The 24,530-nt window shown below is 35.7% G+C and overlaps 1 protein-coding gene across 3 annotated transcripts in view; it reads right to left on the bottom strand.

The window, feature by feature from the left end:
* sdk1a (sidekick cell adhesion molecule 1a) overlaps positions 1-24,530 on the bottom strand; it is a 464,366-nt gene that overhangs the window by 273,404 nt on the left and 166,432 nt on the right. For all 3 annotated transcript variants that reach the window (XM_015360500.2, XM_006637238.3, XM_015360501.2), the window contains exon 3: positions 261-420. In XM_015360500.2, coding sequence (XP_015215986.2) covers positions 261-420 — 160 coding nt within the window. The remainder of the gene's footprint in view (positions 1-260; positions 421-24,530) is intronic.

Genomic DNA, 24,530 nt, shown 5'->3' with positions numbered 1-24,530 from the left:
ACACTTTTAAAACAAGCACCAGCTTCAGGAAAAAGGTTTAAAACTCAGATTTAACAGTCTCACTCCACATTCTCCAATGTCTTTGTTTAGAAAACAGTTTTAAACCAAAATGTCCATAAAGGGCTACTTTAATTATTGTAAGCTTAATAAGCAAAAATGTGGACATTCTATTTTTTGAATCCACAACATACAGTAGGGGCCTAAGGATACTGTGAACAACCCTTTTGGGGTTTATTCAAAGAAATAAACTGCACATTTACTTGTACTCAGGAGAGAAGGAGGTGATATCAGTGTTGTTCAAAATCCATTTGAACTCCAAGGGCCAGCTTCCTTCGGCCAGACATGTCATGACCAGGCGATTGCCTTCAAGGTGAATCTGAGCAGGACCAGGCTCCGTCTTGAAATATGGTGAAACATCATCTGTAAGGTGCAAAACAAGACATAGTTAGGGTCCAATGCCTGGCATGTGAGAAATGGTATGTCAACGGTGGTACAGTAGATCTTGCCCATGGCCTCTGTTGTCTCTGCAGGTCTTTGAAGTGTAGTTAGGCCCTTGATAGGTTTCCTCCAATATTAATTTCTGTCTTAAGAACAAAGGACTCTGTGACAATAGTGCTACTCAAAATAAGCAGAAAATAAAGACAGATTCCGCCACTCAGAACCTATGGTAATTCTTATTACCACATTTGCTACACTACAGCGAGGTACAGTGTGTGATTCAATGTCCAAAGATGATTGATAGGTGGCACTTGTTAGATATTAGTGAAATGATTGCTTCATTTGATGTTTCTCTATCTTTAAATACATTTAATACAGAATGGTAGAGATTTTGGTAGTTGAAAACACTGTGAAAATAACAGAAGTATAACGTTCTGAATGACCTAAACTATTAATTTATTAATATAAATATATATTTACCCTATGTACATACGGTAGCTGGTATTCCACCTTCTTCATAAACATTATCTGCATCAAAGTTACTCAGTCACTTACTGTGACAAAAATAACTGACCATATTAATGTGAAAAAAGAACGCATTCAACAGTATTCGGCCTTTATCATAAACATTTTCTTTATCATCTTTAACTCAGTTACTTGATGTGGTTATTTGAGAAGGCATTGAAAAGCTTCTTTAACTACATCTGTTGCAATGGAAAATCAAATCCCCGTCAGAGTGATGCATTGGTAGCTCAGTGATAAAAATCACGCGACAGAGTCCGAGTTCAATTCCATCCAAAACCGAAAGTATTTTTTCAACAAACTGTCCCTTGGGCATAATAGAGACTTTCTCTGACAATAAAATAATATGCAAACTTAATTCACATGTCTGATTATTGTATATATGACAGTATGTACAATATTAGAGTTATATTAATAAAACATAATAACTTGTATGAACCTCCAGACCTACAGTACAATCTCCAGGATGTTCAGAAAAAGCAAGGGAATTTAAAGATACCCTTAAAAAGAATGAGTTCAGTTTCTTAAACAATTGAGTTTTTTATGTGTACGCAGCATTTAGTTTTATATATAAATTTAATGTATATCCATTTAATATCTACATTTTTACTTTTTTATAAAGGTTTTCACTGGCCTTTTTCTTCTTAGTAGTAGATATAATTATTTTAGTTATAAATGAAATTGATATATTAGTAGTTTTTATAATTATTTGGTTTCATCAGAGTTGTTAGAAATACATAATGCTCAGTTACCAACATTTCCCTTTAGTTGTACAATTACATATTAATATTCGATATAAAGCAGATTTAAACATGCACAGTAAAGAGATTAAATGAAGCAATCGTTTCACTAACAAGCAATGGACCAAGAGTGCTGCCTGTCAGACATTTTGGCCATCCAATCACGTCCTGCGGTATAATGCGCTAAACTGTAGATTCGCGCTGAGGGAATCGAAGGGGGGACTGAGGGAATTAACTAAAAGTTTTACCAGAAGTTTGTATTATATTTTGTAGGCTATGTATTTCTTTGCTTATATTTTACTAACTCCATCTAAGGATGTCAGGTCGCAAAAGATAACATAGCCACATCGTGTCTGTACGCATAGCTGGCATAGTTCTCAGGGAAATTACAGAGTGAATTACCTCAACTGGAACAAATGATCTATTCAGCAGAAGGGGCTGCTTGTCATGCAAGCCAGCAGTAAAGAAAATGTATGTACTGGTTAGCTTTCTAGAATGACCATATATAGCCACAATGTAAGCAGAGAGTCATGTGGGAGTGTGTATTGTTTGTTTCACTATATAAAAGAGCACTGTAAGCATTGTCTTTGGAGTCTTGTATACAAATGCAGGACTCCCATATGCATATGAAATAAAGACGACTTTCAACACACAAACTCTCAGCTGATGCCCTTTGTTTGGCACATGGTCATTTTGGCCAGCCAATCACGTACTGCAGTATTCCGCGCTAATCTGCAGATAATTTTGCACAGTATGGGCTTTAACCATGCATTTTGAATGGCTGCATCTGTAAGAACAACAAAGTTGCACTTGTGGTACATAGCACATATTTTAGGAGTGCTTTGTGCCCTAGTTGTGCATTATCTCCTTGGAATAGAGGGGGGAGGGAAACTGGGTGTGGGTTTTTATATTCATTCTCCGTATTCTTCAATACAAATTCCCAATAGTCACTAATGCAGTATTAGTTTAGGAACTCCAATTCCCATGAACCCCAAAGGACTACTTCCTGGCAGCGTCTACATCTCCTTGTTACTAATGCACTTTACAGTAAGTAAAGTAACAGAATGCAACAAATTCAATAATTAAATTAATTTAATTACAACTTTTGTTTCCTTTCTTTTCTTTTCAGCATGGAATAAACCCATTGCATGTTGACGCAGCTACCTACTTGAACCACTATATTGAATTTTTTACTAATTTTATATATCAAAGTATGTTAAATATTCACTTTAAATTAATAAACTCTTAAACCCATAGAGGTACTATCAGATATTACATTGAGGAAAGGAGACAATAACATGATCCCCAACCCCCACCGCCCAGCTAGGCTGAAAAGGTGTTAACTATCCAGTCAAAAGGGTGCAGTATTGCAGAGATCAGTGCATTTGCAAGATAATAAGAGACTATGAACTGCAGCAACCAAAAATCCTGTTCCTGTGTTGATGTGAGTGGTTTTGTAACAAATCAAATTCTAATACGATTAACTACAGGACACCTTTTCTGTGTGGTGCAATGTGGTATGTATACTGCATGTGTGCTTTATACATGCATTCTGAATAGCTACAAAGGAACAAGTAATAGGTTTATTCCATGCTGAAAAAAAGAAGAAAGAGAACACAACGTTTCGGCCGTGGAGCCTTCTTCAGGTGTGAGAGAGACAGGGCAGTAGGCAAAGGTAAAGTAGCGGGAGAACAAAGGTTGGGAGGGAGGAGGAGTGAGAGGCGGGAGCAGGGGACAGAAAGAGAGGCCAATCAAGAGGTGTGAAGTCAGAATGGGTGCAGAGAGGTGTGAAATGAAACTTCCAATGAATGGAGAAAATTTAAAAGAACAGTAATCTGTCGTTAAGGGAAGGGAGAATGTGTGATCCTAACTGCAGAATAATTTTAGTTTCGGTGGTCTTTCTGATGTATGAGTTCGGAAAACCGTCTTTGAGAACACAGACGGAGAGATTAGTGTGGTCGTGGCTGTCAGAGGTGAAATGAGAAACAATGGGCTTGGAGAGATCTTTAATCTTCACAGCCCTAATGTGTTCTCTGAAGCGGTCTCCGAGTCTCCTTCCTGTTTCTCCAATGTAGATGGCTGGGCATTTACTGCAAGAGATACAGTAAATAAGGTTGCTGGAGGTACAAGATCCTGTCTGGGTGATCCGGAATTGTCCTGAGGGGCCTTGAATGAGTGTGGTGGTGGCTGTGTACTTGCAGGCTACCCTTCTGAATAGCTAGATCTGTATATTACAAAAGTGTATAATACCCAAGGTATACATTAATATAGTTATCTATTTCAAAGTACTTATTCAGGTATTTCATAACCAATGACTACAGTTTTTGTTTAAGAAAATCTGCGTAATTAAGAACCTGACTACAGGAAACTGTAAAATAACCCTGAGGCACTCTCAGATGTTACTTAACTGCTGTTTAGTTTGGAATCTTACTGTAATCAATTTATTTTGTTTATTTTAAATGAACACTTTACTTCTTAAAACATAAGAGAAAAAAAGTGATGCCAGTTGATGCTAAAACTGAGAAATATTCTTAGTGTGTATTTAAATGTTCTATAGTTTTCAATGAATTATTATATTCAGTCAAGGGAAGCACCCCATCTTTGCAGTATTGCTCTGAGAGGCTTTTATGCATCATGTTGTCAGTGAATTGTGGTTTCCTCTCTTACTCTCAAAGCTTCCCAATCACACTCCGCCTCTGCGAAATGCACTGCTCACTCAGGCAGCTAGATTAATGCAAAATAAGTTTTGTTAATCAAATAAAACAAACAACAGATGTAAATTATTATGAAAGACATTTGTAATGTGAAAATCTCACCTCTCTCCAGAAACATCCTACTTCAAACCACATATCATTACCGTACAGAATTTTTAATAATTCTTCTTCAGTTCTGATATCAAATGAGAAACTGTTTCACATTAACCAACACAAAAACAAATTATTACACAAATAAAACAGCTATCCTCTTTTCCTTATTTAAATCCAACCCATCCTCTCTAAAATACATGAAAGGAAACCTATGCAAAATGTTAGCTTTGTTATTACCCAAAGCCAGTTTAATACTGCAAAAGAGATTCTGGGTGGAAATACTATTTTAAATACACTATAAATCAATATTTGAACCGGTCTTATTCAAAATCAGTCAAAAGGCATACAGAAGGGCATTAATTCAAGATGTTAGCAAATACAGGAAACATCTAACAATACAGCAAATGTGAAGCCTTTTTATTACTTTTCTGTTGGTTTTATTACTTTTCTGTGAAGTTGGCCCCCTACAAACAGCACAAATAATGGCTCCCACTGCATTTTGTCTGTGCTACGTTTGCCCTGGTTTGTAGCATTTGTTTCCATGATATTACAGTGAAGTTGCCCCCAAACAGCACAAACAGGGACTCCTAATGTTGTTTGTGCAGCTGAAACCAGTGTTTGTGCTTCTTTGGTGTTCAAGATATTAGGCTGCAAAGATTTTTGCTTACTCAGTGGAAGTATTTCTTACAACGACTTTACCATTATCTTGTCCTTCAGCACGCAGAGTTTTGAAATATATTTGCCTTTTTCTTAGTATAATTTTTTTGTGTGTTTTTTATGCCTGTTTCATAGAACTTGTGCTTAAGTGCAGTAGTATATACTTCCATGTTGCAAGATGGACATACAGTACATATACAGAATGTATGACATAAAGGTAACAAGTCAGTGATAAGCAGAGCCTCCACATTCCACATAATTTTACGTTATTTCAGGATTCAGTGATCTAAGAGGGTTGACTTAATAGAACTGGCATTTGTGCAATGTGGCCGGACATTACCCAATGCAATTATAAGTGATACAGGTACTGCAGGACTGTCAAAATAAAGAATTAAGATATACATGATAATAATTAAAATAATTATAATAATTGCTTATACTTATATAGCACTTTTCTGGACACTCCACTCAAAGCGCTTTACAGGTAATGGGGACTCCCCTCCCCCACCACCAATGTGCAGCATCCACTTCGGTGATGTGGCGGCAGCCATAGTGCGCCAGAACATGCATATTAAGCATACATACAAAAAATCTGAACTACATATAAGAACTGTAACAAATTCTATGTTCATATACAGGAAACAACTGATTTACTAAAAAATGTTATTGTAAAAAAGTTGCAATTCAAAGAAAATACAAAAGTCTTTCTTTCAAAATTTCAATATTTTGACTCATGAAAGGCTTGAAATTTCATTCAGAACCACTGAAATATTATTGTTTACATTTGAGAGGTGGTACCACTTCCAATGTTGTTTTTCTGATTTATTTTTTAAATACCGTCAATCCAGTAGTACCAGTACTAGGACAGACATACTGTATATTACCGTCTAGCCTAGAACATTTCATGATTAGCATCGCACAATTTACCACAATAAAACACTTTTTTAATCCAGGGAGTTGTGTTAATTTGCTCATATTAAAATATTTAAGGATGCAATCCACAAGTGGTTAGCTATCTAAACTGATTTTCAGCTTTTAAAACTATTTACACAGCTAATAAGGCATGCTGGTTAATTTTTTTTTTTCAGAAAATGTGAGTGTTTCTTTACTTCTACCTTCTCTTTTAAAAAGGTTAAGAATACACATCTCTCCCTCTTCATTACAGTCCCAATTTCTCACACCAGTTATTACATCTCAGTAACAAAATACATTTATTTACTATATAGAAACAATTAAAATTTGAATCAAGCACAAAATCCTAAAATTTGTAAAAGGACTATAAGTCACCATGTTATCACAAACCCCTGGTCTCATCACGGGCAAGAGCAAGAGTTCCCAAGAACTGTGACGTGATGTGGCCCTTTCTGCTCACTAGTCAGTTTAACAACAAATGGATTGCAAAGTACGAGTGAATAAGTACAGGTTGCTCACAGGAAAAAGTTTCCAACGTGATTGTAGAGTTACACAGAGTTAACAAGTTAAATTGAGAGCAATATTTAAATTGGATTAAAGAGATGTATTTGCAAGTGTGCTTCTTTACAATGTAATAGGGCCACTTGATGCCTCGTTTTGAAACACAGAATATGCCGCTATGTTTACTGTGTGTAATTTACAAATTACTGTGCACATTTACTTTCATTATGGTTTGAAATGCTCTCAATGCTGACTCTTTCAAATCCAGGAATACAAAAATATCACTGCATTCCCCTTTATATTACACAGTGGATGGGGGGGCACATTCACAGCACAAATACTACTTTTAACAGCACACAGCATAACAAATGAAACCAGCTTAGTTTTCCTGCATCTAACATGGAGCAAACTTAAGTGTTGTTCTCCTCCATTTTAGGAGGGCTGAGGAACGTCACTCTCCAAAACAATAATGCTAATGGAAAGTAGCAGAAAAGCAACAATTGATGACACAAACTAGCACAAAAAACAGCTTAATGAATGAGCTCTATTGCACAGCTGTAGGGGGAGCTCAGTGACAGGTCTGACCAAAAAAACACTCTATACCTTAGAAACAAAAGCAGTACAAATCCTGCTTTTAGCAGCACAAACATAGTGCAAGCTAATGAGACCAGTTTGGTTCTCCTGCATCATTGCAGGGGTGCTGAGTTACATGACTCCCCTATAAAAAGAAAACAGAAAATAACACAAATGCTAATTTTAACAGTACAAACATACTGCAATTGTAACACAAACACATGAATGTAACAAGCACTGTTTGTGCTGTTTGTTAGAGGACCAACATCACAGATATTGTATATTTTATGGCTTTTTTGATTAGTCTATTACCGATTTTTATAGTTCTGTTGCAAGATATTTTTCAGTTTCAATACTTTTTTTGCAGACAGTACACTATTGTTTTATTTTATCCTGAACAGTAGATATGATATTCACAAACACCTTATATAACTCTACCTTGTCTAAGCAAGCAGTGATACCATGATGCAATACCAGGCAAGAAGGGTCCAAAATGACATTGAAACCACAGACACAAAGGAGATATCTGAACAGAAATGTATCTATACAAATAGATTTCAAATGGGCACTGAAAAGAAAATTACGTGTCAAGTTTTCACAAATCTACAGTAAGGGGTTAACAACTTTCAAAGATATGTCATAACTTTCCCCTGCAGTGAAATAATAACTATAACGCTCCCCCCTCCAAATCTCTGACAAAATCAATTGTGCCATAAACAGCACCGCCCATGGCATACAAATGATCCCAAATGTACTGGTGAAGTGTCAATGAAATTTATTAAGCCATCATAATCAAAACCATCAATCAAGGCCAGAGTCCAGCAGTGGAAGGTTTAGAAATCTCAGCGTGAATGGAACAATCAGTTAGAGAGGCACCTTTATTATCCTCACCTCCTCCATGGCTCAATTTCCTGGAGTGCATAACCTTTCAGTTACAGCTGCTAATCTTTCCTTCAGCACTTGGTTCTGTATCAAAATACTCCCCAAATATTTTCTTCTTCAGCACTCTGCTACAATATTTGAACCAGGGCCCAGGACTAAGCACTCTTTATCTTCCAAGCTCAGAAGGAACAAAGTTGTAATTTAATTTTTGCCACTGCTCCGGCCCCACGTCCTCTCTGCAGGATTGATTCTTTCTACCCCATCTGAGAATAAAATCCTCCATCATCATGAATGCATTTTACTTGCTGTCAATTTGGAATATTTCATTTGAGGATGCCAAATTCCAGATACCAGCCTACCAGATTATTTATGCAAGGTTTTTAGAAAGCCAGGTTAGAGGAAGCTCTGTACTGAGATCTGTCCAAACTGAGGTTTGGACAGAACAACATTTCAAGGTTCAAATCAGGTGCTGAAGCATCAACTTTAAGACAACTGCTGACTTGCTTCATAAATATTCACACTGCACATACTGTAGGACAAGGTAAACAGTAAACCTCAGGTTCTAAATTCAAAATCTCAAATACAGTATAAAGAAGAGTTCTATTGTAGTCATCTTCCTCATTTAAGATAAAATACTCTGTACTACCACAGCTAAAGTAAAAGACTGACATATACATTTGAAAAATTAGAACCTTTCACTGTCATTGGCTCTTTTAAGTTGAAAATCCTTTCACTCAGGCTGTTTAAAAGTGATGTCTGAAAAGCTCCTTAGAACACAAACTAAAATTTATACAACACAGCCAAAAATGAATCCTGAATAAAACACACAGCTCCCCAAGAGCACTTATTTTGGTGAACAAATGAAAAATCTTTTTTTTAAAGAAGAGTGGTATGTTAAAAATTACTGCACATTAAATTCATATGGTAGGTATTGATGATGAAAAACTATTTGAACTGTTCGCTTGGATCAAAGTCACATAAATACTTTACACTCCCAGGGTGCTGAAATGTGTACGATATTCTAGTCTGATCGCCTGAGTTTAGAAAAAGTGTGATCGCAGATCAAAGAACTTATGAAACATCAGCTCAGATCTTCATAATCAAATGATCATGTGGAAAAAAAGACGAACACATGTACACACTATAGTGCACTCTCTCTATCCCTGTGGCTAAAAGAAAGATTGAAATTTAAAAACATAGTAATAGCTTTTTTACATCACAAGAAATGAAAATCTAATATTTCACATGGGAGGCTGAAATCTTCTACTTTTCAAACTTCTAAGGATTCACAAGGAAAATAATTCAAATTTGCCTCATCTACAGAACATGCGTTTTTTTATTAAACCATGCATGTTTCTTAGAAATAAGGCTAAAGGGGGGTGGGGGGGTTTAAGTTAATTTAAGGCCCTGAATTGTATTTAACAAATAGGATATCTGTAATTATAACACAAACATATTCCTCTGAAAATCAAGAGGGTACTATACTAATCCATTTCAATCCATTTGAATGTATTTGTACTTCCCAGGCACCTTCCATTTATTTCAGAAGCGTGGATACATAATGTGCTGCATAGTCTCTCAGTCCAAAGATTTATTTTAATTTATTGATAGGTCTGGAATCATTGTCAGAAAAGGGATAATTTGATTAGTTTGTACTTAAATGCTTTTTTAATTTGATTTTCCTGCGTACTAGCTATTAGTTGACACATTGTTCAAATGTGCAGTCAAATTAAAATTACTGTTTTAATTAATTTTGTTTGTGGTTGATTAAGACCCTTGCTCTGTTTCCAGGTGAACGTGTTTTCTTTCATTTCCTCCCACCAATTAATCAATGCAGAGTCTAATAACTGTTCTGTTCTTCAATTGGTTAATCATCTCACTCAGCACCATTCTAACCCCTTCTTACAAAACAATCCCAAGCAATTGAACGATCATTTCTGGCAGCTGAATTATTTATAGGAAACAGGTGATGCCACAGTCCAGTTTTCTGTCATTTTTGTTTCAGTAATGATATTTGCAAACCCTTACATTCAGGCACTTTTACGACTTTTATAATATATAAGGGAAATGTATTTTTTCCAACAAAAGAAGGGAATACGGTATATGTAACTAGGGGGAGTGAACAACAGTTGTAAAACTACGCACTTTATACAGTTCCACTTGGCCTAAGAGCTTGCTGTGTTGCATGGTTTAATGTTTTTCCTCTCCTTTTTTCAAAGACAGATGACTGAAGAAAGCCCAATGACAGCTACACAGAGCTCAGGGAAGCCAGTGAGCTGAGGCCAGGGAGAACACTGAGATTTAAAGTTTTGCTGCTTTTTCCCCATGCTTTACTCTTCAATACGATCAAAAGCTGCAGCCTCAAAGAGACACTTTTGGTTGTCAACTGGCTGCATTAGATGTTGCGCAATGTCAATGGCACAGCTGTACATCGTTCAGTTCACTGAAGTCTTCATAGACAAGTGGCATCAAAGCAATCAGGAGTTCAATAATTGAGCAAGAGACTTAAACCTCCACTTCTAGGTTTAGCCTCACACATCCAGCAAATTTACAGTGCATATGTCTGCTAACATTTTGACAACAAGTATGAAACATTATTCATTAGCATGCAAGCAATTTTAGCCTTTTTGCCATTTCAACTTAAATTTACAGTACGTCCTACAGCACCAAATTAATGAAGCCTTTTTAAAGCTAAAAATGGCAATTTTGAAAACAGTCTATGCGGAACAGAAAATCATTAAAGAGAAAGAAGATCCTTCCCCAACTCGTGCCTACATTTCTATCATTTTTATTTTAAAAGCTGCCAAAATAACACCTTCTTTACACTTGAAAGTCAGAAGCGTATTTCCCCTTTCATCATACGTTCTCTCATTAATTTTGTTTTTTGAAATGAGATTGTGGCAAGTGGCTTGGTTTATTAGGTAACACTTCAGGGGTTGTAGATGACTTTATTAATGTATAAGCTATCAACATTCAAATATAAATATTAATAAAGGCTTTATATGTGCGAATAAGCTGACTATATTTAATAAATATGCAATTAATTTTCAGTAACCACTAGGTTAGTGTCACTCTATTAAAACTCCATTATGGTGCATGTTGTAAAAAATGTATTATGTTAATATTTTATTATGCAGCATACAGTAATACAATGTCCAATGCCCTACTCCTCCTGGGTGCTACCCTCAAAAGTACTGGGTGAAAGACTCCAATACAAGAATCTGTTATATGTTCCACTGTTGGATCAGGATCTGCACTTTTGCAACAGGTAAAGTTTTGAAGTTCGACTTGAACATCAGCGTCCATTTCGGATGCTGTTGAGAGCTTGGCAGAGGTGCATGCTCTGAGGGAGATCGAAGCATGGCTGATGAGATGTTGGGTATGAGATAATGAGTTTTGCCCAAGTATTCCTCCAGAATTTGTCAGTATTGGGGAACTGGAGGTGCTCAGTTCATGGCCAGAGGTAGTAATGTCTCTAGTAAAAAAAAATGTATTTTTTTTCCTGACCATTTATTTGTGTTCTTTATCAAGGAATAATGTCTGAAGCCACAGGGGATATTCTGATATGTTGTGAAATAAAAGCCATAGGCTTGATGCCAGCAATGGTTTTGCACTTTGGCAGCAAATCTAGACCAGTTTACCTTTCATAAAAAAATTTCAACATGGTACTCGCTTTGGGGGAATAATATGGATTTCAATCCTGATACTATAGGACTGATAATCTGTTTATGTTGGCTTGGCTGGAAGTCACACAGGCCAGTTCAGGACAAGAAACCTGGGGTGACTGCCGCTATATGAGAAGACGAGAGTAAGGTCAGTTCTGTATATGTACTCTCCTCCCATCATATATTGAGTATCATACAGAGTTGAGCTGACATCCAGTCCATCAAGACCTCCCCTCTATGGTTGCTCAAATCATATTCCCCTTGCATATAATGTTGCACACATATGTTTGGTTGGATATTTGTGGGGTGAGAGTACAAGGTGAGAGGAGTCTTCATTAGGAGGTTTGTAGATGTTGGTAAGTGTTAGCTCATCAATTTTGATAGCAATTGAGAAGAGATTGATTTTTTCCACGGGTGGAACTAAACTATTTTACATAAGGTAGCGCAATGACAAGCTTAAAAAACCTGTACATAAGCTTCTATAACCTTCTGCAGATTTTATTTCAGTGTGCTCACACATCATTTGGAATGCATGTTTCCTGGAATTATAAGTAATCACAATTGACCATTAGTAGACCTTCAACATTTACTTGACAGATCTGTATTCCAGGGTCTAGTCTTTGGGATGCCCAGACTTTGGGGATATTTTTGCAGTCATTTTAAAAATGAGTTGTGCTGCTTTGATCAGGAGGCCATAAGAAGCTTGCAGTTACTGTATTGAGGGTTTTAGTTATAGGGCCAAGAGTTCAAAAGGCTGCTTTACAGGGTGGGTAAGGGAAAGCTGCCATCATTTAACACATACTGTATGTACGGTGGTGTTCTGCATGTCTTAGATAGTATCATACTTTCTTATTATGCTATTTCTAATTCACAATGTTTTTCTTCCTTTTTTCATGTTTATGTGACATTAAAAAATAACATACAAATACAGTCTAATGATTTTAATTCCAAAATTGTCAAATTGCAATTTTTGTTTTTTGTATTATATTTGAATTATTTCTTTTTTGCATTTATTGTTATGTATCATTGTATATTTAATAATCCCCCCTTGATAAGGGTGCCTGCTAAGCAAATACATAAAAAGTAATCCATTATTACTTTTAAATTAGAATCTCTTTCTTCTCGGAGGTAAACATTTTATAGTTTGGAATGATTTCAATTGCAAGTAGTCACACTCGGTCCTTCAAAGACCTTAAATATTCAGTCTAAAGATAATAAAATAGCGATGACAAAAAAGATGATTTTGATGATAACAGTCAAAAGGTTTATTTCTAACACTGTAAGCATCCCAGTTGACATCAGTAACAGAGAACATCCAGTTGTAAATATAATATAATGGGAAATAGGAAACTCCACTTAAGATTACAGGATCGGTCTTCATCCATGCATTTTAAAGTAAGCAGCCTTGCAGATATAGCATACGTCTCTAACTCATGTTCATTTTTTGTCCCTATCCAGGCTTCCCTTGACTTCATTTGCTAAAGCCCAGCTTTGTATCCTGACAGCTCAGTTGTACTCAGGATGATGTGTCTGCCACTGTCACTGACTATGACTGAGTATCAAAGACTTACATATGCATGTACAAAACATTCCTGGTGAATATACTTGTAAAAACCTAGTAGAAGTTTAAAAACAAAAAACTAAAAATTACATTTTATTTTATATTTTTCAATATTATGCCAGAAATACTTGTATAATGAAACTGAACTATTAAGCAGAATTGATATCTAAACTGTCAAAAACAAATTAACATTTTAAATATAACTATGAGTAAGTTACGATGAGAGGTTAAGTAACATATCTGATCAAAACAACTTTGTAACTATTATAAGTGCTCAATTGTCCCACTTTCACTCAAACAAGATGCCACAGTTCCCTTACTGCGTTTAGATGAATGGCTTTCCTATACAATCACAACCAATTATCGAGTTCACAATGACCAAGTATAACAGAGCCTACATTTGTCACAGCAGTGAATTGATTTCATAAACAAAATTTGTGATAATCCGAAAGAGTAATATCAATACAACAACAACAGACTATTCCGTTTTCAATATAACATGACAATATTACAACAAAAGACCAATGTGGCATTCAAACCAAGCAGCAATACAAACTTTGAAGAAAACCTAATCTATCAAAAAAAACTTGAAGTGCTTACATCAGAGTCATCACTTTGTTGATATGGCTAAAACTGTTATTTCATCCAACACCTCTCTTGACATTCAGCTGAAAAGTAGAAAAATATCTCCACAGTCAAGTGGCTTCAAGTGCATTATTTTCTTTCTTTTGTAAGGACTTGGTTCTGAAAACCTCACTCCTCAGTCTGTTAATTATTCATCAATGGAGCTTTGACACTCCCATTTATTTAGGTGGTAGATGAAGTGGTTACAAGCAAAAGCTATAAATATATTATAGTGGATTTTTTTCGTCTTTTAAACAGCTCTGAAATAGCAAGGCACAGTCAATGAAGCCTCTACCTGCCACATTTCGCTGTGACAAAGTGGAGGTGCTGATCTTCTACTGTACGTTCTACATTTTTATGGGTCATACATATGAGCCTGACTTTAACAATGCTTAAGCAGATCTGGGGAAGAAAATCAATTTAGATTAAATGTTCATATAGGAAGCACCTCAGCTCAAAGTGAACAGAAGAGGGAGTTCTGAGGCTTAGAACCTATGCAGATCAAAATCTGTTTTTTTTTCTTGTCGTTTCAATCTGTATTCTTTGTTTTCTTTATTATTTAAGACACTAATCTAACATTTTCAGCCTGCAGCAAATGACTGAATCAATACAACTAATATTTTAAGCAGGCTTCCTGGTGGCAGTCTAGTCTGTGGGTTTGAAATATCTGTCTCTGTCAAACCCTGACAGCTTTCTCTTGAATATTTCTATCACATTTATTTATACAGTACTCTAGTATTCCATTGGAGGCCCACAGTTTCTGGGCATATTTTAAATCAGAAGTCAATGCAAACAACAATGATATTTTACCTGAAGAAAAGTTTATTTGAAGTATCTTTATCAACACGATCGATCATTGACAGGAACACAAAGTTTTACAGTTTTTAACATTTGAGAAATAACTCATCAATGGTCTAAGATTTTTATGGTTCAGAGCAGAGTACAATGTGTTGCCTTTAATATTGCAAGTAATAATTTCCTTATACTGTAGGAAAAAAGTATACTTATTTTTATGTTCTCATGAACAGACGATACATTGACTTTGCTATCAAATATGCATAGTTTACCCATTTTAATCTGCATATAGCACTGGGGTTACAATAATGTTGGATATAACATTCTGAAATTTGAAAAGCTACAAGCTGTAGAAAAAATGCTTGGTGAAAATCCCTAATAAAAATATTAACTTTACCAGAAGGACAATCTCCTCTGATAAGTTTTCAGATTCAAGATAATTGGAGGTTAAAATACAAAAAAAATGTTTATGCCAGATTCAGCACTAACAGACAAATGTTGCGGTGCTGTTCACTGTCAGATAACAGTTACTGTAACTTCAGAAATCAGGCTTGCATATCGTAGAGCCATTCAAAATACTTTTCATTTCCAAAGAAGTTGGTTTATACGATTTCCCAAAGCAATAATCCTCTTGGATTCGTATGTGTCTGGTTCCCTACAGTTTACTTTGTTTGGGGTAGGGCTTGCTGCAATACCGCTGAAAGGGAGATTATAGTCAGATGCAATACAGGGTAACTTCTTCAAACTAACCATCAAGGTAGATATATTATCAAACTATGCAGAATCTGACTTGGACATTTTATAAACCTTTTTCTTTCAAAGCATCTTTGACACTGCATGTTTTGAAATTGATGCAAAAGCAAATCCTTGGATGAACTTAAAACAGGAAAGAGAGAGGTTATTTCCAAGGTGTGTAGTTCACCACTGAAATTCTAAAGGTCTCTCAATTACTGAAGGGCAAAGAGGGATTATATCAGCTGCACAGCACTAATCTCCTTCATAAATTAATATTTTCTATTAAAGAAGCAATCTGCGCTAAGTGCCGTCCCATTCCGTTGACAAAGTGTAAGGAGTGAATTCCCAGGTGTAGTACCACGTTATCTTCCCCAGCCAAGAACACACTTATTATCCTTAACTGCTGAACTCCCTCATGCAATATTCATCAAAGTCTAAACAAAGTGACAGCATTATCCACTGATATGCCACTCAACCTGTTATGCTTGATATGAAAATGGCAACACATTTCTCTAAGGAGTGTACATAGCCTCATCAAATAAACAGCCTGCTCTGCCTCATAAAAAAAGTCTTTTTACAGGTAATGCTGAGAGTATTAGCAGATGATCGTCATCTCAGACAAACATTAATGACTATTCACATTAAGCCGCCTCTGTAGGCATTCATCAGCATTCTGTACTGTACCTGCTGCCTCAGTGGTACACTGTACAACTGTATCTAATTCATTAAACAGAAAAAGATCATAAAATGACACAAAGATATTTGATCTCTCTTTCAAATATACTTCATAAATATACTTAAACAGACAAGATGGAGATCTTTGTCTGAGCCACATTTCCAAAGGAGCAATTGGGAATGCCCTGCCATCCTCAGTCATCAGACCAACGGGAGGAAGACGACTGGTAAGATGACAATATAAATACAGGACGCTGATGCTATCAAAGGGCCCCCAACCTCCGCTGGGAGGAGTCTTGGAGAAAGACATAGTTTTATAGAAAGTTTTTTTAAGAAGTGTTTTGGATTGAAACTGTTCTTTTTTTTAAGATACCTGTAGCTGATTGGTTGAGCTAGGGGGGGGGGGGGGGTCTGAAGAAGAGTGGATCAAAGCTCAAAGGGAGCTAGGCACTTCGTGATTTTGGTTTGTTTCCCGGCACTGCAAGTCAAGAGCACTTCTTTTTACCTTACGATTGCATAATTGCATTGTTTGTGTGTCTGTTTTCCCTGAAAACTGCCTATTTAAAGATCATCATGTGGATCATCAGGATATGCCACAATACACACACTTCTTTTGTATTCCTATATGAGTGATGAATTTCCGTTGACACTACACTGCAATAAAATCACATATTTATTTATTTTAAATGAGCATACCACTTTATTTCACAATAAAAAAATAATTTACATTGCTGGAATATTCCAACATATATTGGAAGTTATATTTGTGGCTACATTTTCTCATATATTTTTCCCACATTGACAGCAGTATACAGTATACTGTAGCTACACACCACATCTTGGACACACGATCATCCTCATATAAATTTAAGCTTATTCAATTCTTTGCTTCACTGAAGCAGTGCTCAATATTCACCTCAATGTAATGTATAGAGTCAACTTAAAATCAGCTTCAAAAACATTTTTACACAAGATATTAACAGCCTAATTTATATATGCTAGAAAGTGCAGTGTAGTGAAATATCTGGGAAGTATAAAATGCTGCGTCAGGATGCTTTGATGACAAGTGTATAAAACTGTTGTAAGATTCTATCTTCAGAACTGAACAGGGAAACAAAATCGGGTTCAGAAAATATTGTCACTGAACTTTCTTAAGATTCATATCCAAAATACATATCCGGTTTCAACTGGGTCAGAAAAAAATCCATAAATTCCAAAACAAACATTTGTTGAATATGCTATTAGTCATAAACCCTCCTAAATGAATGGTGTATTTGGAATTCTGTACAATAAGTACATTCTTTCAGTCATTAAAATTCCTAACTGAAGGCCTAATTCAAAGGGTAAAAACTCTGAGATACTTAATCTAACAACCACTCAGTGCTGAGGGACTCTTTAGCATGTTAAGGAGCAGCACAAAGGCCTGTTTTGCAGCCCAGTAGCGTAGGATGATCACTCCATTCCCTGACATATTCTGACAGGAAAGACAGGGAACAATCGACCTTGTTTTCAAACCACTTGACCAGCGTACAGGGACAACCCGTTTAAATACTGCAGGAGATGAATAGAGACCAAGTTTCAAATGTGTCTTGACAAACCAATTTGCAATATATTAGTGGAGCTTCTCACAATTTGGATAATAGACATTTAACGATTTCTGTTGAAATTCTGTCTTTTTAATTAAGGGTGTGAGATGTGGTGTGGCATATAGGTCAGGCTATGTTAAAAATAATGGCATTTAAAAAAAATAATAAATTCTGATCACTGCAATGCATTAGTAATTAACCTGCAGAAGCATTATGGTAGAAGCAGGTGCACTACCAGCTTTCTCTGTTGCATGTCTTTCACACAGTTACACAAATTGGACTACTGTGTTAACTGCAGAAAGACAGGTTGGAAAAGTGGAATAATTGCACTGCTCCAAGTTATAGTCCATAAATCCTATAAATTATAGCTGTAAATTTGTTTTTTTGGTATTTACTACTCCATAATAGTATTTTCTGTATTAGTACTAAATCTAATAACACTGTAATTCATATTTTAATTAAAGTCCCTTCACTTTAACTTTAAGAAAATAGATAGGACATATACAGTAGGATATTAGGACAAAATAATTAGTTGGTACTGATACATGATCCTGCAGAAAAAAAAAACATTACCTAAACAAAATCTAGAAATAAGAAAAAATATTAAAACTTTTTCAATAATACCAATCAACCTATCCTTTCTATTTAAAATATGGTATTGATGAGGCAACACAATGAATGTAGGGGGAAATACCAGCTGTATTTACTCTGGATTACTGCAGTAACTTCAGCTAAGCACATACTGATGGACTAACTGAAGCTTCTATGAAATATAACTTAAGCACATGCCATGGGCAAATGGTTAAAATTGCTGGGTTAAAATCGTTTTTAAAAAATCCTTGAAATTTGGGGCTAAACCTTTGCAAAGATTGAGAGCTGCTATAATGATGCATTGTCAAAAGTCTGCCACTTTTTATGACCAGTATAAAGGAAAACAGATAAGAGAAAAAAGGAACACCAAAAAAGAAAAAAAAATTAAAAGAACACATCAAAAACTTCCCATAGACTTCCAAGATCGAACAATCCTGTCTCTAGTCATATGTATCTGGGCCATGAAAAGCTCCAGGAACAAAACATCTAAGAAGAAAAAATCCCACTGACACCAGAAAGAGCACCAGAAGATTGCTGCTGCAGAGCTATCATTTTCTTGATTGCTACAGTCCCTGCAAGCCAATTTTTGTTTTTGTGTAATAGGAATAACCACTCAATAGAAATAGCTAAAAAACAGGGGATATTTATCTTCAGTATTATAGAAAAAAACAGGTCTCCAAACCTCTACACATTCCCAAACATGAAAGAAAAAAGTTCCTAGCATGTCCTGAGAGCATAGCAGGCATAGTGGAGAATCAGTTAGTTGAGTTCAAAATCTTTTATGCAGTGTTGAAGTACATTATATTAATACATTTGGAATGGATAATTTGATGATCTGAGTTTTTCGAGCCATACCGGAGATTATTCCAAATACATTGCCATGAAATAAGGTTCTCGTCAAGGGGAAGGATTCTTGACCAAATAGGCATAATAGGAAGTGGTTTATGACAGTATCTTAATAAGAAGGAATAAGGTAAAGAAACCAAATCCTTAATTGCTTCTATACGGATTCTATATTGAAGATTAATTACTCTTATACAGAATATCATAAAGCGGGTGGAAGGTGAGCATTGTGTCCCAGGAAACACCATAAACTTATATAGTTGATCATATCTGCAGATAAAAAAGAAGAGCCTGATGACCATTTAAAAGAGCAGCATTATGAGAGAGAGGCATTTCAGTTTCAGCTTAATAATTTTCTCTGCTAAACCAGATCACAAATACTGTAGATAGGAAAATCTACCTGTAACTTAGGTTGGACTGTCTCATAGATACACCAAAGAAAAGCAGGTCCAGTAGCCTATGAGGAGAAACTAAATTTGACTGAAGTCGATGCCATGAAATAGAGATATCAGGGTTAAGCAATACAATGACTGCACGATGCCCAAATGTCCATAGAGTCTAGAATTTTGTAGAGCCAGACCACTATTAGATTTTGCATGCTGAAAAGTAGATAACTTAAGACTAGGCCATTTTCCCTAACAGATAAGTTTAAAAATAATTAATATCATTCAGATGCCCTTTAGAAAGGGGTAAGGGGACAAAATTCATGCAAGTATATTCATCTTGTTATAAGATATATGTTTGAGAGGACGTAGGGAAAATGCATTTGTAAAAACATAAAAGCAATTTTATACTTTAAATGTGATTCATTCTTGGTCCAGTTTACAGTGTGTGAAAACACAGGACAGGTGTTCTAGTGTTAAAGTTTTGTTAGTTTATTTACAAAGGATAAAAACAGTCAAAACCTGAAGATATTCAGTCATTACAAATTTATAATCTGACAATCTTTTTCTTTTTCAGATTAAAAAAAAATATTTATTGTAATCAAAATCAATAGCACAACATATTTGCCTCTATCAAAAACCCTTAAACAGCTGATTGAATACACAAATGAAACAATGAGGTGTCAGCATCAAACACAAAAGTCTATTTTTAAAGTAATGCTGCTTTTAAAACTGTATCTATTTTGAGATTTAAGGAAAAAAAGTTGTTGCAAAGATTTCTATCTCACCAAACAGTCCACAATTTCTATCCACAAACTGATAAGACAAATTTATCTGACTTATCAAATTCCAAAAAAAGTGCAGCATCCATCAGTTAAAGCACTGAAGATTTTACTGTAACAGCCATTAATGCAACAAGGCATTTTTCCATTAAGATCCAGTTCTGTTATTTCCCTTGGAAGCTGTTACTGGCAGGGATCAAAATAGTCTGAGACTGAGTGACAGCCCTAAAGAGTACAGGTGAAATGACCATTTGCTGTCATCTATCTGCTCTAATTCAAAACATCTCTTACCACCATTGTGTTACAGAAAGTAACATGATCATCCATTTTCAGATTGTTTTTCAGAATACATGCACCCCAGTATTAACAAATTCTCACTTTCAGACAAAAAATGTTTTCTTAGATTTAACTGATCAAAAAACTATTTTATGACAGTCATCAGTGATGCTATTATTTATATAATTAAACCATTGTTTACTTTTACTGAATATATTTATATTTACTTATGCATATGTTTTTATTAATTTAATTTATTTCACTTAGCTGAATACCTAGGACTGACAGTCATTAACTTGGCAGTAATCTGAGGTGTGAGGTAGATCTCTGCAGCTCCATTTTATGTAACCATACTGACACGACACAAATCACTGCAAAATAACAACAAGAAATAAAACAAGAGACACAAAGTAAAATATAAGACTTTAGTGGAATTAGGACAACTTCACTCTGTACAACATTTGGCAGTTTCCTGGTGTACACTATAAATATACATCTATCAACCTGTATATATCCAGCTAAATACTGTGTAAAATTGTATTAAAATATAAATAATAATAATAATTGCTTACACTTATATATGCTTTTCTGGACACTCCACTAAAAGTGCTTTACAGGTAACGGAGACTCCACTCCACCACCACCAATGTGCAGCATCCACCTGGATAAATATATGTACCCCTAGTTAATTGACTATGGACATTCATCCACTGTGCTTTTGAGAGGTAAAACGAAATAGTAAAAGTGAAACTGCATTTGTGCCTCGAGAGAAAAATCATTGGAAGGCATGTGCTGCCTTATACTGACATACAGATGTGGAACAATGCAAAAATTCAGACAGCCTTAAGGAGCATTTAACACTTTAGTTCAGAATAAAAAAGACAGCAGAAAGAATAATGAAGAATATAAACGAGATTATGTGCCATCACTGCAAGAATGATGAGACTAAAACAGTAACAGGCTTGATTAATTCAAGACTGTTTTCTATAGGATGAGTAGATTAAATCAATACATGTGCAAGTACAACACTGTCATATGGGACCAAATGGTTCTGTCTGATACAATGCTATCTATTCCCATCTTCAAACAGGGTCGGGGGCTTTGGCCAGTTCTCTTCAATTAATATGAAACAACCAGGCTCAGCTGGAAGTACAAGAGTAACCACAAAAACATTGCTGGTAATCTCTCCATCATCCAAATGAGTGAAATTTAAAGGGATGCAAGCCTGTAGCTCGTGCTGTTTCAATGGACCATCAATGGACCACCAGTATAAGGAAACAGCACAAGTGAGGATAGCTCCGAACATTCTCATTAAAATTTTTTAAAAGCAATTGTGGTTTTAATGGAAGCAATAAAGAATTTTTAATTACTGCCCAGTCAGTGGATGGCCATAAAACCAGTCATTTTATTGATTTATTTCTGAATAATGCCAGTGCCTGATAAAAGGTGTGTGACACAGGACTTGTTGGACATCACTGTTTCTCCCTATCCAAAGTGCACATTCATTACACAGGAATCATTTTAGTTTAGTCTATGAATTCTGCCGTTTCATTACTTAAGAGAAAGGTAAGTAAGTCACCCTTCGGCTCCTTCCTAGTCTGGGTTCAGCCTTTAAAACAATTATTAGAGACAGTAAAACTGAATTAAGCTCTAAGCAACCATGCTCCATGAGGAATTGTTTAATTTAAGCCGTTATAAAGCAGATCATGTTTAAAAGCACTTTAAACATCAAGGCAGAAGGTGAAGGTTATTTATTCAAGGATGTATTGCATTGGCCTTGGGTATCCTCTTTCTCACTGGTATGTTTATAGAAAATATGAATATGCTTGCGCATCGTGTAAAGTAATCGAACACTACATACAGTAACATCACTTATATCTTCACTGTTTTGCGGATAACTAAATTAAAAAAATGGAATAACCACTCAATTAAAAAAATGGATCAGTATGGAAATGTTTGGATTCTGTTTCCCAGAGTTTAGAATCTTGTAATCTTAAAATAACAATTTAAAAATACAGACTACTAGTTTCCTTTCCTATTTAATGTAGGGCTATTTTAGTTTGATGTCAGTCCTTGCTTTGTTACTCTACTTAACATAAACAAGCACCTATAATCATCCTCGTTTTCTCAGGACTCCAGACCTGAATAATGGCATAAATTACATTTTAGTGCCACGATTTGGAATGAGGTAAATGTCTTTGTCCCTCTCTCTCATTTCATTCTGTAACTTTTCAAATGCTTTTTTCCAGTGCCCTACCCCCACCACACACACAATACGCCCCAGGGACCTCACTGTCTTCTAGCTGCAGCTGAACACTAGCAGGTATGGGGCCCAGTCAGGTGGAAGAGAAACAGTGATCAGTGACATTTTCAGGGAGCAGGTAGCTCTCCTTGGGGACAGTCTCGACCCCCAAAAGGATTGTGCTGCAGCAATCAAGCCTTCCATGTCAAAATGCTTTCTGCAGACATTTTAAAAAAAGAAAAACGCCAGCTGCATGTTTTAGTCTTCTATCAATTCTGTTATCTTGCACATCATTTTCAGCAAGTGAACTCCTAACTAATACATGTATCCCTTCCCAGCACAGGCATCTGGGAATGTGCGCTATACTGCAGACACTGGTGCAGCAAAGCAAATCATGGTAGCTAATTAAAGGAAAATTACATTGCAATAGCTCTGTGCCTGACTACAAATGTACTATCAGCACCTTAAATATTTTACATTCATATTAGTGTACCTCAAGCAATTTGTATAGCAAGGACTTAATTGATTCTCTATAGGATGTTTTCGTAGATTAACAACAGGATGTTAATTCCCTACATCAGTTCATACCTTGCACTGTTATAACTATTTCTTCATCAGAAAAAAGGCCAAACAATACCAAATTATTGCTTAATTTTCTAATCACACCAGCAAGATACCGAACTCTTCCAGAAACATGTATTTTTGTAAACTAAGCAATACTTTTGCTACTTATTTTTGGTGGGATGTAAGTATAAATCAGTATACAGTAGGGACCCCATAGCTACTTGTGTTGTACATGAAATAGTGTGTATTGATTTCTTATTTAACACTGCTTTTAACCAACTTCATTCATTGCTTAAGGGAAATCCCCTTTTCCCAATTAGTTTTACTCTATAACCTCCAAACTTGGCACCTGTGATGGTTTTGCATAAATTGGAAGAACGAAGCAGCTCTCTTTGGCTATGCCATGGGATGCGGCATTTCAAGCTCACAAGTGCCCATCAAGACACATTGGTTGCTGCCAAGCAAGAAACTAAGTATCACTTGAACCATTCTTGTCACAGTCAGATAGCAGCATAGCCCAAATATAGCCCAGCAATATCTCTGCTACAGAGCTCCTCCTGTCCCTGAATTAAGCTTTCTTACTGGTTGACCCACTCAAGTTACCCGCCAAATACAGACTGTTCCCTGCACTTAAATCATCCGTGCAATTAACAGCTGCAAAACAATATCAGTCCATTTGATTCTTTATCTATTTTGATACCACGGAATGCAGACATTTTAAAGCTTGAAGCAAACTTGAAAAAAGAAAGAGAACAAAAATATTATTTGGAGTGAGTAATGATGAGCTTTCAGCTTCACAGTCTTAAATACTTCAGTTTTGAATCAATTCATTTTCAAGCAATACACAAGTATCATGGGTAGATTTTAATTATTTGCATAAGGCATCTAATATGGCACTTTGATGCCATTTAATTCTTTTAATTCCAAAATTAAGCCTATAAGATGTGATTGTAGTACAGTTCTAATAAGTAATCTAAAAAGATTACACATTTCTTTTACACTGCACAAATGTAGGAAAGTAGTAATAGAAAATATTGTATTATACAGGTTTTACATAATCATTTCATCCCCTTAATCCAATGTTCCCAGATCTACTGTATTAGTCTTTCAACAATAAGACTTTTTCAGCTTTGCTTACTATCAATGCTGAGTTTAATTTAAAATCTGCTCTGAACT

The sequence above is a fragment of the Lepisosteus oculatus genome, chromosome 19 (assembly GCF_040954835.1).
Source record: "Lepisosteus oculatus isolate fLepOcu1 chromosome 19, fLepOcu1.hap2, whole genome shotgun sequence".
In the NCBI taxonomy this organism is placed as follows: domain Eukaryota; kingdom Metazoa; phylum Chordata; class Actinopteri; order Semionotiformes; family Lepisosteidae; genus Lepisosteus; species Lepisosteus oculatus.
The sequence above is the reverse complement of the archived record's forward strand: the minus strand, read 5'-3'. Positions and strand labels throughout refer to the sequence as shown.